The sequence below is a fragment of the Hyperolius riggenbachi genome, chromosome 9 (genome assembly GCF_040937935.1).
Source record: "Hyperolius riggenbachi isolate aHypRig1 chromosome 9, aHypRig1.pri, whole genome shotgun sequence".
Taxonomy (NCBI): Eukaryota; Metazoa; Chordata; class Amphibia; order Anura; family Hyperoliidae; genus Hyperolius; species Hyperolius riggenbachi.
The window spans coordinates 42,520,560-42,540,669 of NC_090654.1; the positions used below are offsets into that span (position 1 = coordinate 42,520,560).

Below are 20,110 nucleotides of genomic sequence, written 5' to 3' on the forward strand. Positions count from 1 at the left end.
GACATCAAACTTGGAGAAGGACTTAGGAGTACTCATTGACAACAAGTTAAAGAATCGTACTCAATGCCAAGCAGCTGCAGCTAAAGCTAACAAAATTTTGGGATGCATTAAAAGGGAAATAAAAACTCGAGATGCTAGCATAATATTGCCCCTGTTTAACTCTCTAGTAAGGCCACATCTGGAATATGGAATTCAGTTCTGGGCACCACATTACAAAAAAGATATTGCAGTTTTAGAGCAGGTGCAGAGACAAGCAACAAAATTGATATGTGGGATGGAAGGTCTCACTTATCAAGAAAGGTTAGATAAACTGGGTTTATTTAGTCTAGAGAAAAGACGCCTTAGAGGGGATCTAATTAACATGTATAAATACATCAGAGGGCAATATAATAGCTTGGCGGATGAGCTTTTTGTCCCTAGGCCTTCTCAAAGGACTAGAGGACATGATCTGCGCATGGAGGAAAAACGTTTTAGCCATTTATTTAGGAAATGGTTCTTTACAGTTTAGAGTGATTAAGATGTGGAATGCATTGCCACAGGAGGTCGTTATGGCAAACTCTATACCTGCATTTAAAGGGGGCTTAGATGCTTTCCTTGCGTTGAAAGACATCCATGGCTACAATTACTAGGTAATGCCTAATGATGTTGATCCAGGGATTTTATCTGATTGCCATCTGGAGTCGGGAAGGAATTTTTCTCTTAGAGGCTAATTGGACCATGCCTTGTAAGGGTTTTTTCACCTTTCTCTGGATCAACAGGGATATGTGAGGGAGCAGGCTGGTGTTGTACTTTATACTGGTTGAACTCGATGGACGTATGTCTTTTTTCAACCAAAATAACTATGTAACTATGTAACTAAGACAAAATTATTTGCAATAAAGTGTGTTTTTTGGAGACAACTGATCCCAGCTGCCACTGAAAGTACTGTCTTTTGGTGCAACACTAAGACAAAATTAATTGCAATACCGTGTGTTTTTTTGGAGACAACTGATCCCAGCTGCCACTGACAGTACTGTCTTTTGGTGCAACACTAAGACAAAATTATTTGCAATAAAGTGTGTTCTTTGGAGACACACCTGGTCCCAGCTGCCACTGACAGTACTGTATTTTGGTGCAACACTAAGACAAAATTAATTGCAACACAGTGTGTTTCTTGGAGACAACTGATCCCAGCTGCCACTGACAGTACTGTCTTTTGGTGCAACACTAAGACAAAATTAATTGCAATACAGTGTGTTTTTTTTGGAGACAACTGATCCCAGCTGCCACTGAAAGTACTGTCTTTTGGTGCAACACTGCTGCTGGCAGTGTCTGCTGGCAGTGGTGAGTCAGAGGCCCTGTGGGTGCTGTCAGCGGTGAGGATAGGGCCCTGTGGCTGGCCTGTCTGGCAGTGGTGAGGCAGGGGCTCTGTGGGTGGCTGGGTGCTGCTGTCAGCGGTGAGGCAGAGGCTCTGTCCTCTGTGGCTGCAGGCCTGCAGCAGTGCTGTGTGAGGCAGCGGCCCTGTGGGTGCTACTGTCAGCGGTGAGGCTGGGGGCCAGGGACCTGTGGCTGGCCTGGCTGGAAGTACGCTACGCTGACGCTCCCTTCTACCTACCCAAAGCTAAACCCCAAAGCAAATGGCGTTGATAACGCGCTCGGGTATTTATAGTCTCGAACCACATGACCCGCTCGGCCAATCACAGCGTGAGCTGCGCATTCGGGTGCACGCTCGGGCAAGTTCGGTGCACGCTTGGCCAAGTTTGGTGCACGCTCGGCCAATCACAGTAGGGGGGAGGAGTTCGAGCAGCGTGGCCGAGCCTCGTCACGAACACCATGTGGTGTTCAGCTGTGTTCGACTCAAACCTGAACGGCCCATTATTCGGGGAATAACGAATAGTGTCGAGCACTGTTTGATCAACACTAGCACTGATCAGGTCATGCTAACCTGCTCTTTGTGCTGACCTGGTGGGGGAGGTGTCATGAATGATACGGACGTCGAGACGATTAGCGATTCTGTATCATTCCGCACAGCAGAGCAGAATGTCACTTTCTGTTTAAATGTACAACAGATGTCTTTTCCTTCTCTTCTAAGTGAAAGCAAACCCATCACCCACACTGAATTAGAGTCCCTTTCCTGCCCAGTGACACAGATGTGTAATACATCAAAGGTTGTTCTAGCTGGTCACACTCAGATGATAATTAACACCCCAAAAGGTCCTTTCATCCAGGGGAAGCCAAAGGAAGCTAACTCCCCAGGAGACCACTGCCAACCTCAGACACATTGGCACTGCTGGGGAACAGATTTAAATGCATGTGGTTTATGATTTCGGTCTGTTAAATGAAAACCGTGCATAGCACAGCTAGGAAATTAATATAGTCTTGTTCGTTAAATCTGCCCAATGTGCTGATATAAAATTCATAACAATAACCCGTCCGGTTATTGGTGTACCTTCTCGGGGCCAGGACAGCTTAATGCACTCATGCAAGATGTCATATTAATCGGTATTTTCTGACAAGTATGAATCTGCTAACCCCCTACATATGGCATGTATAGTTTATGAGTTACAGGGTTTTACAATTTAAGCTCAAAATCCTCCTAGGAGGAGGTGGACAGTCAACAGTGGGTAATTCAGAGGGGGCAGGCATTGCCACACCCCCAAACCAGCTTCATCAAAAGCACATTGCCAGCAGGCGGACTTTAGTCCTCCAAATCCCATCTTGACGAGAGCCTGCTGCTGCTAACCAGAGGACCATGTGGTTAGCAACCATCTTGGAACTGTAACATCTGCTTGGATTACAAAATATTACATAATTAATAAATTATAGGTAGCCTAGGTATCAATTAGTATAAACCTTTAATTATCCATATATCAAAATCACAGCTAGGACATACACTTTAAAATCAATTAAAACTCTCATTGACATAGTGACACAAATTGCAGGGATATCCCAAGGGCTCATATAGGTGCACCTATAATTATTCAAATACCGGTATTAATCCTCTTCAGGCCTCTTTTAAGATACTCCTGCAAACTCCACCAAGTCAGCCATCAATATGGGGGAAGAAAAGAAACCCTGTATACAGCACCACTCAGAGAGCCATTATATGGTATCACAAAATATCAAATGTCTTTATTCTCTCAAAATTGACAATATATTGCACTTCACATAATATTCAGACATTTAAAAACACTTAAAAGTTGGGGCACAAACCCAACAAGCACTCTCTGCCATGATCCCCCTATGCATAGTACAGTGTACAAAATGTATATATATATATATAATATAATATCATACCAAATAGTAAATAGCCTCCTGTATCCTAAATCTTGATATTGTATAAATACTTAGCCCGGTATGATCAAGGTGGAGGCAGGCACAGCGGGGCAGAGAGAGGCAGAAGGTCCCCGCAAACGGACCGACTAGTTTCGCGGGTATAACTCCGCTTTTTCAAGCTGCGGGGGAAGACCGTGTCTTCCCCCGCAGCTTGAAAAAGCGGAGTTATACCCGCGAAACTAGTCGGTCCGTTTGCGGGGACCTTCTGCCTCTCTCTGCCCCGCTGTGCCTGCCTCCACCTTGATCATACCGGGCTAAGTATTTATACAATATCAAGATTTAGGATACAGGAGGCTATTTACTATTTGGTATGATATTATATTATATATATATATATATACATTTTGTACACTGTACTATGCATAGGGGGATCATGGCAGAGAGTGCTTGTTGGGTTTGTGCCCCAACTTTTAAGTGTTTTTAAATGTCTGAATATTATGTGAAGTGCAATATATTGTCAATTTTGAGAGAATAAAGACATTTGATATTTTGTGATACCATATAATGGCTCTCTGAGTGGTGCTGTATACAGGGTTTCTTTTCTTCCCCCCTTTTAGTATATATACTAACCCTAGCACACTGTATGTGTATACAGGGGTAGCGGATTAACTTTTGTGTTATAAGTCAGCCATCAATATTGCTTATCTTCAATCTAACCCGTGTGCCAGAAGACCGAGTTTCTGACTCTGAGCGATTGACCCGATCAAGGACCGGCCCGTGCGATCTATGACATAGGTTGGACAGGTTTTGTGGACAGATTTGATGGTCAGACACAGTATCTTGAATCTGATTCTGGACTGGATAGGAAGTCAGTGAGGGATTCACGGAGGGGAGCCGCCCTGGTGGAGCGATGGGAGCAGTGGATAATTCTGGCTGCTGCATTCATGATGGACTGCAGTGAGGCTGTTCAGGTCATAGGGAGGCCAGACAGAAGGGCATTGTAGTAATCAAGACGGGAAATTATGAGGGCATGGATGAGGTAGTGGGAGGTGAAGATTGGGAGGGGGTGGGAGGTGAAGATTGAATATTTCCTGACGAATGGAGACAATGTTGGTGAAGTAGGTTGCTAAATCTGTGGCAGAGAGGGAGGAACGGAGAGGGAGGAAATGGAGAGTGGAGGAGAGGGCATGGAGGGGGTCAGTTACAAGCAGTCACTGAAATCATAAATAAACATGCAGCATGAGACTCACCAGCTCCACACACCAGCTCACCGCCAGCACCCTTTGGATAATGTCCTCCTTCTGTAACTCTGGTCCTGCCAGCTCCTGAAATGATGCCAAAACAGTCATGCCTCCATGAAACTGACAAGGGGCAGCGCTATACTCCAGAACCTGCAGAGAAAAAGAGCAAACTGATCAGAGCATAATAATGGGGTAACATAGAACACTACATGAGGTACCATTACCTCTTTTAGCCGTGACATGGCATCCCCGATCTCAGGGTGACCCCAGTTCTCTGCTGTCAGATCCTCAACTATAGTCTCAAAGAATCTGCGGAACCTTGGATCCTCGATGGAGATCTGTACGCAGCTCATTCTGTCACCCTGTCATTAAAATAAATATATTAATTAATCTGAATGAAGAAACTACAGCAAATCAAGGAATATAAAAGAATGCAAGATTGAGGATCACTGTCAAGTCTCTGGCTTCCACTACTTTCTTCATATCTAAAAAATAATATGTGGATCACATGAAAGTCAGGTTGGTGAGATAGGTACCTAAAGATTACACAGAGAATACACTCGGGGGCCCTTAAAGTGCAGCATGTCAAGAACGTCCAGAAATGTGCAATATAGGCAAACAGAAGGATGCTCACAACCCTGGGTTGTTACAGGAGCAACCATCAATACAGGCGTGTGGGGAAAACCTATCCCCACTTAGGTTGGTGGAAGAATCCCCTCCAGGTGGTCACATTCCAGTAAAAAAATACATTTTTCTGAAAATAGAAAAAAAAAAAACACACGCAGTAGTAATCGATACAAAGAGAAAGTGGTGTCAAATAATGATATAAAACACAAAGGCAACTTAAAAATAGTGATGAGCAAAGGTTTGGCATAATCGTAATTTAATATCGTAATTCGCAACTACAATGCAAAATTCAGCAAGAACAAGTTCATAAATGCTCTACCCCCATATTATCACATACCAGTCGGTGCAGGATCTAGAGAGCCAGTCCAATAGCACAAATTGTAAAGGAAGGATCCGCAGACCAGACTTGGCTTGATGAAAAAATGTCTGTTCTTTATTAGAAAATTCCGCATGACAAAAGTGAAGTGCAATAAAATCACAGGATCAAAATTGTTATGCATAATTTCAGGGGGAAAAAAAAAATCATAAATCAAGAACCAAAATTTCATAATTGCGGTTCACTTTCGCATAATATTTTCCGACTTAAAGTGAACCTTAAGCCAGAAAAAAAAATGAGTTTTACTCACCTGGGGCTTCTACCAACCCCCTGCAGCAGTCCTGTGCCCTCGCAGCCACTCACTAATCCTCTGGTCCCCCGCTGCCAGCTAGTTTTGTTTTTGCCAACAGGCCCGTCAGGACTGGCCACGCGTAGCTTTTTCCGCATTCCCAACTGTAATTAGTGCTATTGCGGGCCGCAACGCGTACAAAAATACGCGATGCCGCATTACGAATGCACAGTGGCGTCCCTAGGGCATTTGACACCCGGTGCTGGGTATTAAAAGACATCCCCCCCAAAAAAAATGGGTGTGGCTATAACCTACGGCGCGCGAAGCGCACTGCGGTGAAAAATGGGCATGGCCATGACCAGATGAGGGCGGAGCTAACTAATTTAAAGTGAACCCGGGATGAGAGTGATATGGAGGCTGCCATATTTATTTCCTTTTAAACAATAGGGAGCCCTGCTGATCTATTTGGCTGCAGTAGTGAACTGAATTACACCAGAAACAAGCATGCAACTAATCTCGTCAGTTCTGACAATATTGTCAGAAACCCCCGACCTGCTGCATGCTTGTTCAGGATCTATGGTTGAAAGAATTAGAGGCAGAGGACCAGCATGGCAGCCAGGCAACTGGCATTGCTTAAAAGGAGATAAATATGGCAGCCTCAATATTATTCTCACCTCGTGTTCCCTTTAAAAGTGCAACGCAAAGACAGTGGGCCCAAGTTTTGGTGAGCCTTTTCCCAGAAAATTCACATAATTGTGCAGGTTTTCTCAAAACAATACACGTAAAGTGAGTAGATTTGCCCAGAAAATAAATGCAATCATGGCGGTAGATTTGCCTAGAAAATACATGCAATCATGGCGGCAGATTTGCCCAGAAAATACATGCAATCATGTGGAAGATTTGACCAGAAAATACATGCAATCGTGGCAGACCTGGCCAGAAACCACTTCAATCATGTAGCAGACCTGACCAGAAAATGCATACAATCACGTAGCAAGCCTGGCCAGAAAACACTTCAATCATGTAGCAGACCTGGCCAGAAAATACATACAATCATGTCGGCAGATTGGACCAGAAAATACATGCAATCATGTGGAAGATTTGACCAGAAAATACATGCAACCAGGTGGCAGACGTGGCCAGAAAACACTTCAATCATGTAGCAGACCTGGCCAGAAAATACATGCAAGCATGTGAAAGATTTGACCAGAAAATACATGCAATTATGTGGAATATTTGACCAGAAAATAAATGCAAACATGTGAAAGATTTGACCAGAAAATACGTGCACTCATGTGGCAGACCTGACCAGAAAATACATGCAATCATGTGGAAGATTTGACCAGAAAATACATGCAATCATGTGGCCGACCTGGCCAGAAAACACTTCAATCATGTAGCAGACCTGGCCAGAACAGTCAATACACCTGCTAATATAAATTAAAAAAAACATTTACTCACCTGAAGCAGCAGCAGACCTCCTGTCCCGGCCTCCGTCCGGCGCAGCTCCCACAATCCTCTGCAGCCAGCCAGCAACTGAAACTCCCGCGCTTAGAGCAGGGCTATGGGAAAATGGCGCCCGAAGCCCTGCACTGCAGACTCAAAGTCTCCAGAGCAGGGCTTCAGATGCCATTTTACTGTAGCCCTGCTCTGCCGCAGCTGTGGGCTGCTGCTGTCAGTGAACTGACACAGCGTCTATTAGACGCCGAAAGTCAGTTCACGCTGGGGGGTGCTTTAGGGGTGCTTGGAGAATGTCGCTGCCATTGCCCCAGTATAGCTAGTATAGTTGCCCCCAATATAGCTAGTATAGTTGCCCTTAGTGTAGGTAATATAGTTGCCCCAGTATAGCTAGTATAGTTGCCCCCAGTATAGCTAGTACAGTTGCCCACAGTATAGCTAGTATAGTTGCCCCAGTATAGCTAGTATGGTCGCCCCCAGCCAGTATAGCTAGTATAGTTGCCCCCAGACAGTATAGCTAGTATAGTTGCCCCCAGCCAGTGCCCCCAGCCAGTACAGTTAGTATAGTTGCCCCCAGCCAGTATAGCTAGTATAGTTGCCCCCAGCCAGGATAGCTGCCCCCAGTATAGCTAGTTTAGTAGCCCCAGCCAGTATAGCTAGTATAGTTGCCCCAGCCAGTATAGTTGCCCCCAGTATAGCTAGTATAGTTTAGTTGCCCCCAGTATAGCTAGTATAGTTTAGTTGCCCCAGTATAGCTAATAAAGTTGCCCCCAGTAAGTATAGTTGTCCCCAGTATAGCTAGTATAGTTGCCCCCAGTAAGCTAGTATAGTTGCCCCCAGTATGGCTAGTATAGTTGCCCCCAGTATGGCTAGTATAGTTGCCCCCAGTAAGCTAGTATAGTTGCCCCCAGTAAGCTAGTATAGTTGCCCCCAGTAAGCTAGTATAGTTGCCCCCAGTAAGCTAGTATAGTTGCCCCCAGTAAGCTAGTACAGTTGCCCCCAGTAAGCTAGTATATTTTGCCCCAATGTAGGTGCCCCAGGAGTGGGAAGCAGGGCTAGATGGAGGGGCTGTGGAGGGGTCCCTCAACTGGGACCCCTCCTTATGCCTCTCTCTCCCCTCTCCAGCATAGCGGCGACAAGTGCGGGGCGGCCGGAGGCGTACAGAGAATTACTCACCTGATTTCCGCGTTCCAAGCGCTGGCAGCGTCAAGACGTTACAGGTCTCCGCCTCCAATGCCGCCCACTGTGCTTCCGCTAATCAGGAAGCACAGTGGCGGCATTGAAGACGGAGACCTGTAACGTCATGACGCTGCGCTCCACGCTTGGAACGCGGAAATCAGGTGAGTAATTGTCCATACGCCTCCGGCCGCCCCGCACTTGTCGCCGCTAATTTCTGGAGGGGGAGAGAGAGGCAGAAGGAGAGGTCGCAGGTGAGGGAGGGGGGGATATGTCCCCCCTCCCCACCGCTGCCTCCACAGCCTCTCCTTCTAGCCCTGCTTCCCCCTCCTGCTGTGCTGCTGTGGGGGGTCGTGGCGACACCCCCCTGGGTGTCTGACACCCGGTGCGCCACGCCCCCCTGGGCCCTATGGTAGGGACGCCACTGCGAACGCATAGATATGCGTTGCCGCATATCTATGCGTTCGTAATGCGGCAACGCGGAACTAGCTGGCAGCGGGGGACCAGAGGATTAGTGAGTGGCTGCGAGGGCACAGGACTGCTGCAGGGGGCTGGTAGAAGCCCCAGGTGAGTAAAACCCATTTTTTTTTCTGGCTTAAGTGTCTCTTTAAGCAGTTCATAGCAAAGGAGAATAGTGGGAATAAGTAAAAAAAAATGTTTTCAAAAAGACAGAAGTTTTTGAGAAAATTAATTTTAAAAATGCAAAGGAAAAATGTTTTTTAAAGGAGTCATCAGGGGAAATAACGAAAATAAGTGCTACTTACCCGGGGCTTCCTCCAGCCCCAAGCTCCCAGCATGCCCCTCACTGCAGCTCCACGGTGAGCCGTTTGCCTGTGAAGCTTCCCGGTCCCCGGAGATGACGTCAGGCCGACCTGGAGATTGACAGTGCCGCTCGCGCAAGCGCAGTACAGGCCGACCTCCAGGTCGGCCTGAGATCATCGCCAGGGACCGGGAAGCTTCAAAGGCGAATGGTTCACCACGGAGCTGCAGCAAGGAACATGCTGGGAGCTTGGGGCTGGAGGAAGCCCCGGGTAAGTAGCACTTATTTTTGTTATATCCCCTGATTACTCCTTTAAACTCAGAAAAATGACAAATGAAAAACTATTTTTCCTTAGCATTTTTAAAATCGACCATCATAAAACCTAATGGAGATGTAACCACTTCTGCCTCCACTACAATATATCTAATGGCCTCTGTAGGAACCAGGATGTAGATGATAGTATCTGCACCTATACCCATCCCTCCTACACTAACTAAGAAAGCTCTACCTGGGGTGCGATCCCTCCCTTTGCCCCCCACCCCCATGCAGAATCCTTTTTGGGGGCGATAGAAGCAATGTATGAGAAACCCAGGGCACAAATACTAACAACAGGCTATATTTCAGAATAAATCGAGCTACAGAAGGGCTCCCACCAGGGCTGCCCGCTATCCCCACTGCTTTCTAACTTAGCTCTAGAACCAATGGTAACCATGCTAAGGGAGAAAGTACGAGGAATATATATATATATATATAGGAAATATTGAGCTATAGCAAGCAATCTTTGCTGATGATATTCTATTGTTTATAAGAGAGCCCATTAAGCACATCCCAGAAGCTTTGAAAATGATAGGAGTTTGGGACTTTGGCTTTAGGATAAACAAAGAAAAAAGCGAGTTAATGCCCCATAAAAAAATTGGCACCAATAAAAGTCTGGACAAGATTAGGTGTAAAAATTAGGTGTATTTCTAGGTATTAAAATCCCCATTGACATGTCACAATTATATAATTTACATTTTTCTTCAATAGTCAAAGAGGTCATAAACCAAGTGGGAAGGTGGATGACACTGCCAGTGGAGTTGGTGGATAGAATAGCACTGTAACGATTGGTGTCAGCAACACAGATTTTTCTGATTATTGGTGATCTGCTGTATCACCAATAATACAGATGCTATACTTGATTATGTGGTGATCTGCAGAATCACCAATAATACTAGTCTAGCTAGACACAGGACACCCAATGTGGTATAGTGTTTGGTGCAACAGTAATTGGAGAGGTTATCTCCCGAGAAGCGGGAGATACAGACACTACTGCAGCCAAGGATTCCCTGAGGAGCAGGGAATCAGACTGCACTGCTGCCAGTGGACCTCTGAGGGGCAGAGTCCCACTGACTGTGCTGCCAGGTAATGATATGTAATGGAATGAGTGATTCAGATAGACCTGCAGCTGAGGATTTCCTGAGGAGCAGGAAATCAGACTGTACTGCAGCCAGTGGATACCTGAGGAGCAGGGATCACTGACTGGAGTAATGTGATGAGGATTGGTCTGCAGCTAGGGATTCCCTGAGGAGCAGGGAATCAGACTGTACTGCAGCCAAGGATTTCCTGAGAGGCAGGGAGACAGACTGTACTGCAGCCAGTGGACCTTAGAGAGGTAGAGACCCACTGACTGTGCTGCAAGATGGTCTCCAGAGGAGCCGGTGACCATAGGCCTAAACTTGCAGCTAGTAACCACCTGAAGTGCAAGTGTCACAGATGTACAGTAAGGCTGATCACCCAAGGGCTTGGTGACAGCCAGAAAAGTCAGACAGGCCAGGTCGGCAACACACGGACAGATGAAGTACAGAGGCGGAAGACTGATTCGGTATCCAGGTACAGGCAATGTTGGCAACAGGTAATCAGATGGGCGGAAGTACCAAATCAGAGAACAGGAGAGTAGTCAGGAAATACAAAGGTCATAACAGGTAACAGTAACGTATCTCAGTCCTAGTCTTAGGTGTGAGGTCCTTGGTCTCAACACCTGGGATCTAGTCTAACAGATAAACAGTAGCAATGTAGCAATCTCTTAGACTTAGGTGTGAGGTCCTTGGTCTCAACACCTGGGAACTAGTCTAACACATAAACAGTAGCAATGTAGCAATCTCCTAGTCTTAGGTGTGAGGTCCTTGGTCTCAACACCTGGGAACTAGTCTAACACATAAACAGTAGCAAGCAATAGTACTTTAAAGCTATCAACGGAATCTGACTCAGTGTGAATTCCCAGCTCCGGCTGGTTCTAACACACTGTGGAATCTGACTCAGGTCTGAGCGCTCACACGTAAATGTTCGCAACAGCAGACATCTTGCAACTGACAGGCAAGTCCTATATATACCAAACGTGCTCCACAGCGTCGCCCCAGTCACTCAGCCAATCCGGAGCATAGCTGGAGTCGGCTGATCGGCCTGATCAGCTGACTCCCCTTCTACTAGCATAAAGGTCCTGTCGCCTGGCGCGCGCGCGTAGCTCTCCATCTGTGTGCACTAGAAGGACCAGGCAAACCAGCATCATGTTGCTGCGCGGCAGAAGCCGCCGGCTGGGACGCGGAGATAGCCGCCATGCCGCTTGCCCATGCGGCGGCATCTCCGCTATTCCTTACAAGCACTTATTAGAATGTTTTCGATGGGCAGACTTCTCTACTCCCTTCAGACTGTCCCACTCCTCATAAAACACAAAGACATTAAATTGATAGAAAAAGTATGTTGATAGAAAAAGCAAGTTTATATGGAAAAATAAAAAAACGCAAATTGCTCTGCACAAATTACAAATGTCAAAGACATTGGGAGTTATGAATGTACCTAATATAAGGGACTATAATGTGGCATCCTTGAGGAGACATGTACTGGATTGGGGAAAAGGGATGAGTCACTTATCAAATTTGGATATAGAGCAAGAAGCTGCCAGACCATGGGATTTGATTTGTCTATTACATGCCAGAATATCCAGATTGGAGAAAAGAATAAAGAGGAGCTATATGTTTCGAGACACTATTATGTGTTGGAAAATGTTTAGGAAAAAATACACATTTCCATATATGGTGTCTAGATTTCTTCCAATTTGGCATAACCCAGAATATCAATGTAGTATGAATCAAAAAAAAATTACAATGGGAAGTAAAAGGAATTAAAATATAAGTGATCTTTTTAATATAAAGGAAGATAAGAGGCTAAAATGTTATGAGGTAAGATAATCTTCATGATCTTCAGAAACCTGCTAGATTTCATGTTTGCTTGCATGAGCTCACTGGCTCCAGCCTGCTGATCACCTGACATCTAACTGCTAAACAGTAACCAGCACAACTGCCATCTTTGTGTTTACTATTTACCTGCATCAGTGTTTTACTTCAGCTTACATCTGGAAATATGCCTGAAGAAGGGGACTAGATCCCAGAAAGCTTGCATTATTTAACTTTATCAGTTAGCCATTAAAAGGTATTACTTTTACAGGACTTTGGTTTTTTCTACCTACATATGAGGTAAGAGTAAAATTTGGGATACAAGAAGGCAATTTTTTGGCATATGCACAGATAAAATCATGAGTGTCCTGGATGATATCAGATAGAAAAGTAACCACGGAATCTACAATATTTTATTGAATGATCACTATGAATACTATAAGGGGGGGGGGGGGGGGGGGAATTATCCCGCATATATGATTACTTGCAAAAGGCAATGCAATTAACCAGTTCACCCCAAGGGTTTTTACCCTAACGGACCAGAGCAATTTTCACTTGTCAGTGCTCCTCCCTTTTATTTCCTAATAACTTTATTACTACTTATCGCAAGAAAATGATCTATACCTCATTTTTTTCGCCACTAATTAGGCTTTCTGTGGGTAGTACATTTTGCTAAGAATTTTTTTATTCTAAATGCGTTTAATGGGAAAAATATAAAAAAATGGGAAAAAAAATCATTATTTCTCAGTTTTCAGCCATTATAGTTTTAAAATTAAACATTCTCCTGTGGATAAAACCAACACATTTCATTTACCCAGTTGTCTCGATTATTAAACCGTTTAAATTATGTCCCTATCACAATGTATGGCGACAATATATTATTTTGAAATATAAGTGTTATTTTTCTGTTTTTCTTTTTTTTTTTTTGTTCTGGCCATAATTACAAGCATCTATGTAATAAAGTAAAATTAATTTTCCCTCATAAAATATAGATTAAAAAAGCTTAGTCCCTATTTTAAGCTGTTTTTTTTTTTTTTTTTACAAGTGTTTTTTTTTGGGGGGGGGGGGGTGGAAATTATTAATTATTGTGGTAATTTATTAATTTTATTAATATTGTGTATGTACATATTATGTATGTGCCTGTATGTGCAATATACTTTTTGGCCATAAGATGGCGCTAGTGAACACTCCCGTTATAGGAAATGATCACTTTTTTTTGTTGTTTGTTTTGTTTACATTTTGTTAACTGTGACAGTTTCCTGTTTTATGAATGGACGCGGCCGCTGTTCGCTGTCGTGTTTGTTAACTGTGACAGTTTCCTGTTTTTTGAATGGACGCGGCCGCTGTTCGCTGTCGTGTCCATTCACTCCAGGCAGTGCGATTGGGTAGAGAACCGCTCGGTCCTCTTCCCCAATCACTTAGCACGGGAACCCGATAGAAACAGCGGCGGTAGCGGCGCATACACGTGTGGAGCAAAGCCAGGTTGCGTTAACCACTTGCCAACCACCCACTGTAGATTGGCGGTGGCAAAGTGGCAGCCCCAGGACCACGTAACGCAGATTGGCGTTGGGTCCTGGGGGAGGGGATTGCGGGCGATCGCGCGCGCGTCGCCAGCATTAGGCTCCGCCCACATGTGACGTCAACCTGCCGGCCAATCAGCAGCGCCGGCGGGTTGCAACTTTTTGAAATGGCCAATTGAAAGTGTATAATATGCTTTGTTAGGTAAACAAAGCGTATTATACACGCTGCCTCCTCCCTGGTGGTCACAGCGCTCGATCGACCACCAGAGAGGAAGGCAGCACTGTGAGTCTGCACACCAGCACACTGATCCTGCCCCCCCTGCACACTGATCGCCCACAGCACCCATCAGACCCCCCCCTGCCCACCCCCTGACAGCACTGTTTGCACCCAATCACCCCCCTAATCACCTATCAATCACCCCTTGTCACTATCTGTCAACGCTATCTTTTAGATCAGGTCCTAAACTGCCCCCTGGGGCGCCTGATACCCCACACACCCTCAGATCCTCCCCAGCCCCCCCCCCCCTGTGTACTGTATACAGCTATTCTCCCCTGTAATCACCTGTCAATCACCCATCGATCACCCCCTGTCATCACCTGTCACTTCCATCCATCAGATTAGTCCCTAACCTGCCCCTTGCGGGCATCTGATCACCCACCTACACGCTCAGAGGTGTACAGGTACATGGCCCAGTTGGATGAGGACAATTGGGATGTCTCATCCGACGAATCTTCTGAGTCAGAGTACGAACCTGTGGACAGCAGTGGCTCGTTGACCGATAGCGATAACGAGGTTGAGGTCCCGACTAGAGCCAGGCGTACCACACCCCATGTCACTGGACTGCAGGTGGCGCAGGATCTGCCTCAAGGGCAGCAGAGTGGTGCTAGCACTGGTCTGAGGTTTCATGGTGAGGCATACACCAGCAGCGCAGCATCTCCTGGACCTAGCACCAGTACTTCCGTAGACCCTGGTGAAGTGGTGAGCACCAGAATGGAAGTTAAAACTAGTTCGGTGGCACGTGCATTAAGACCCGAGTCGCAGCCACCAAGAAAACGGGCCCGTACTACCTATAGTCTTCCAGAGGTGCTGGCAAATCCCAATTGGCAATCCCCTGGTTTCGTCGCACCCGTACTGCCCCCTTTCACCGCCCAGTCTGGAGTCCAGGTGGAGACAGATAATCTAGGAACGGCCCTAGACTTTTTTTTTATCTGTTCTTCACCGAGGATCTCTACGACTTAATTGTGGCTGAGACCAACCGTTATGCCACACAATACATCACCGACAACCCGGATAAGTACTATGTCCAGGCTTACCGGTGGAAACCACTCCAAGTTTCCCAACTTAAAACTTTTTTGGGCCTTCTCCTTAACATGGGTCTAGTTAAATTGAATGTATTGCGGTCTTATTGGTCTACGCGCCCAATATATCACCTGCCCATGTTCTCTGCTGTCATGTCCAGGACACGATTTGAGATTATCCTGCGCTTCCTGCACTTCAATGACAACACAACCTGTCATCGAAGTGACCACCCTGCTTATGACCGGCTCCACAAAATTCGGCCCCTCATAGACCACATGTCATCAAAATTTGTAGATGCTTATACCCCTGAACAGCACATCTGTGTAGACGAGTCCCTCATACATTTTACTGGGCGCCTTGGCATCAAACAGTACATCCCAAGAAAGCGCGCCAGGTATGGGGTGAAACTGTATAAGCTCTGTGAAAGGGCCACAGGCTATACTTAGGGTTTTAGGGTCTATGAGGGAAAAGACTCAAAATTGGAGCCGGTCGGATGCCCTGACTACCTGGGGAGCAGTGGCAAGATTGTGTGGGACTTGGTGTCACCTTTGTTCCAGGAGGGGTACCATCTTTATGTGGACAACTTCTACACAAGTGTGGCCCTCTATCAGCATTTAAAGATAGAAGGGATCCGCTGCTGTGGCACCGTGCGGCCTAGTCACCGGGGCTTCCCCCAACGGCTCGTTAGTACCCGACTTGCACGGGGGGAGAGGGCTGCCTTGTGTACAGATGACCTGCTCGCGGTGAAATGGAAGGACAAGAGGGACGTTTACCTTCTGTCCACCATTCACACAGACACGACAGTCCAAATTCAACGGGCAACTGAGGTCACTGAAAAACCCCTCGCCGTCCACGACTATAATGCTTACATGGGAGGGGTGGACTTCAATGACCAGATGTTAGGGCCCTATTTAGTTTCCCGCAAAACCAGACGCTGGTATAAAAAGTGTCTGTTTATCTAATTCAATTGGGTATTTACAACAGCTTTGTTCTCTACAGTAAGGCTGGGAGAACTGGAGTGTCCCTTAAATTCCAGGTAGACATCGTTATGGAACTCCTGTATCCAGGAGGTGCCGTGGCCCGACCCCAAAATGCAGTTAGCTGGCTGCATGAAAGGCACTACGTCTTTCCCATTCCGAGTGCCCCAAATCAACGCACCCCAAGAAAACGTTGTCGTGTCTGCAGCATGGCTGGAACAAGGCGTGGCACCTCTGTTTACTGTCCCATGTGTCCTGACCAGCCTGGCCTATGCCTAGGGGAGTGTTTTCAGAGGTATCATGAGCAGATACACTTTTAGAGAGTAGGGAACTCCAGTCATAGCAGTAGGCAGTAGGCACACAAGGGTCTCTGTGCTATTTCACACTGGCGTGATGCGTTAGGGAAAATTGCCCAGCGAAAGTCACACTTTGCGGTCCCCCCCTACGCCTGAAGTGCTTGACTTAACGCTAGTGCATGCCTACGTTACTGCGTCGCTTCTGCGGCAATTTGGGTCGGCCCGAAAGTCATGTTAGTCTACGGCGACGCAGTTATTTAATAGGCCGAATGCGATTACTGTCGAATGCTACTCTTGCGGTATTCCCTGAAGGTCTGTTTGGGGCAGTGCAGTGCGCGCGACCCACTGGCTACGCCAATATGTAGTGTGAACCCAGACATCAGGTTTCCAGAGACCCTAATACACTGTGCTGCCAGAAACCTCTCCTTTCACTTGGGACAAAGTGCATAATGTACTTCGCCACATCTCTGTGCGATTTGCACTTTGCACATTGTCCCATGGGAGACGAGAGGTTTTTCCTCAGAAAGGTAAGAAAAAAAAACAGGTAAGCAAAAAAGTTAATGTTTGGTTCCCAATGTTAATGTTTGGGTTAAAAATGTTCATTAAAGTTTATAAAAGTTAATGTTAATGAAGTTATTGCTTTGCTGCTTGCTTGGTTTTTTGTGTGTGTGTTTTTCTCTCTTTTTTCCATCCTTTACCCTTCCAGGTGGACCGACCGACCGACCGACCAACCAGCTGCAGCACTGATGGTGCATCCTGACAGAAGCATTGTGTGTCTGTCAGATTACACACAAGTCGGTGCATGCAGCGTTGCAGGACGAGATTTCTCCTCCACAGTAAAAAAGATACATTTGCCTAGGCATATGAGCTGAGGGGCGGTGTTGGATCTCCTATGCTTTGGCAAGCACTTTGTATCTAAAAAAGAACTCTGGCAATGATTTGTTCATCCACATCGATCGGTGTGAATGGATAAATCGGCTTTGCCAGGGCATACGAGCTGAGTGGGTGGACGTTTTTGGGTGGCAGCTCATATGTCCTGGCAGACGCCTTCCCCTCTTTTTTTCACATTTTTTTGGCAGATATTTTTTCATCCACATTGATTGATTGATTGTTTGACTGTCATTTCTCCTTTCAGCCCAGAGTGCATTACCCGTATGCCGAATATAAGAAGTATAGCAGAAACTCCTAATACTGGCCATACATGTAATGATTGCAGAGACCCTAAAATGCCAGGACAGACCCCACGAATGATGCCATTTTGGAAAGAGGACACCCCAAAGTATTCCGTGAGGTGCATGGTGAGTTCATAGAAGATTTTATTTCTTGTCACAAGTTAGCATAAATTGTTGTATGTTTTTTTCACAAAATGTCATTTTCCGCTCACTTATGACAAAAAATAAAATTTTCTATGAACTCACCATGCCCCTCATGGAATACCTTGGGGTGTCTTCTTTCCAAAATGGGGTCATTTGTGGGGTTTGTTCACGGTCCTGGCATGTGGGGGGGTGCTAAATTGTGAGCATCCCTGTAATGCCTAAAGGTGCTCATTGGACTTTGGACCCCTTAGCGCACCTAGGTTGCAACAAAGTGTCACATATGTGGTATCGCCGTACTCAGGAGAAGTAGTATAATGTGTTTTGGGGTGTATTTTTACACATACCCATGCTAGGTGGGAGAAATATTGCTGTAAATGGTCAATTGTGTGTAAAAAAAATCAAAAAAATGTCATTTACAGAGATATTTCTCCCACCCAGCATGGGTATGTGTAAAATACACCCCAAAACACATTATACTACTTCTCATGAGTACGGCGATACCACATGTGTGACACTTTTTTGCAACCTAGGCGCGCTAAAGGGCCCAAAGTCCAATGAGTACCTTTAGGATTTCAAAGGTAATTTTGAGGCATTTGATTTCTAGACTACTCCTCACGGTTTAGGGCCCCTAACATGTCAGGGCAGTATAGGAACCCCACAAGTGACCCCATTTTAGAAAGAAGACACCCCAAGGTATTCCGTTAGGTGTATGGCAAGTTCATAGAAGATTTTATTTTTTGTCACAAGTTAGTGGAAAATGACACTTTCTGAGAAAAAACAATAAAAATAAATTTCTGCTAACTTGTGACAAAAAATAAAATCTTCTATGAACTCACCATACACCTAACGGAATACCTTGGGGTGTCTTCTTTCTAAAATGGGGTCACTTGTGGGGTTCCTATACTGCCCTGACATGTTAGGGGCCCTAAACCTTGAGGAGTAGTCTACAAACCAAATGCCTCAAAATGACCTTTGAAATCCTAAAGCTACTCATAGGACGTTGGGCCCCTTAGCACCTAGGCTGCAAAAAAGTGTCACACGTGGTATCGCCGTACTCAGGAGAAGTATTATAATGTGTTTTGGGGTGTATTTTTACACATACCCATGCTGGGTGGGAGAAATATCGCTGTAAATCACAATTTTTTTATTTTTTTACACACAATTGTCCTTTACAGAGTTATTTCTCCCACCCAGCATGGGTATGTGTAAAAATACACCACAAAACACATTATACTACATCTCCTGAGTACGGGGATACCTCATGTGTGGCACTTTTTTGCACCCTAACTGCGCTAAGGGGCCCAAAGTCCAATGAGTACCTTCAAGATTTCACAGGTCATTTTGCGACATTTGGTTTCAAGACTACTCCTCATGGTTTAGGGCCCCTAAAATGCCAGGGCAGTATAGGAACCCCACAAGTGACCCCATTTTAGAAAGAAGACACCACAAGGTATTCAGTTAGGAGTATGGTGAGTTCATAGAAGATTTTATTTTTTGTCACAAGTTAGCGGAAATTGATTTTTATTGTTTTTTTTTCACAAAGTGTCATTTTCCGCTAACTTGTGACAAAAAATAAAATCTTCTATGAACTCACCATACTCCTAACGGAATACCTTGGGGTGTCTTCTTTCTAAAATGGGGTCATTTGTGGGGTTCCTATACTGTCCTGACTTTTTAGGGGCCCTAAACCGTGAGGACTGGAGTAGTCTTGGAAACAAATGTCTCAAAATGACCTTTAAAAAACCTAAAGGTACTCATGGGACTTTGGGCCCCTTAGCGCAGTTAGGGTGCAAAAAGTGCCACACATGTGGTATCGCTGTACTCGGGAGAAGTAGTATAATGTGTTTTGGGGTGTATTTTTACACATACCCATGCTGGGTGGGTGAAATATCTCTGTAAATGGACAATTGTGTGTAAAAAAAAAATCAAAAAAATCTAATTTACAGAGATATTTCTCCCACCCAGCATGGGTATGTGTAAAATACACCCCAAAACACATTTTACTACTTCTCCTGAGTATGGCGATACCACATGTGTGACACTTTTTTGCAGCCTAGGTGCGCTAAGGGGCCCAAAGTCCTATGAGCACCTTTAGGCTTTACAGGGTTGCTTACAATGTAGCAACCCCCAAAATGCCAGAACAGTAAACACACCCCACAAATGACACCATTTTGGAAAGTAGACATCGCAAAGTATTCAGAGAGGTGCATGGTAAGTCTATGGCAGATTTCTTTTTTGTTTGTCACTAGTTAACAGAAATGGAAACTTTTTTCCATTTTTTTTTTGTCACAAAGTGTCATTTTCCGCTAACTTGTGACAAAAAATAAAATCTTCTATGAACTCACCATGCATCTTAGTGAATACTTTGGG

General features: G+C 45.3%; 1 protein-coding gene across 2 annotated transcripts in view; it reads right to left on the reverse strand.

Annotated features, from left to right (window-relative positions):
- The window catches only part of LOC137532271 (farnesyl pyrophosphate synthase-like), a 209,548-nt gene that overhangs the window by 146,782 nt on the left and 42,656 nt on the right, over positions 1 to 20,110 (reverse strand). Inside the window, exons 2-3 of one of the 2 annotated variants that reach the window (XM_068252601.1) lie at positions 4,721 to 4,858; positions 4,506 to 4,580 (exon numbers count right to left, since the gene is read on the reverse strand). In XM_068252601.1, coding sequence (XP_068108702.1) covers positions 4,506 to 4,580; positions 4,721 to 4,849 — 204 coding nt within the window. In that variant the 5' untranslated portion in view covers positions 4,850 to 4,858. Of the gene's footprint in view, positions 1 to 4,505; positions 4,647 to 4,720; positions 4,859 to 20,110 lie in introns of both variants that reach the window. The other variant, XM_068252600.1, reaches the window with a different exon arrangement.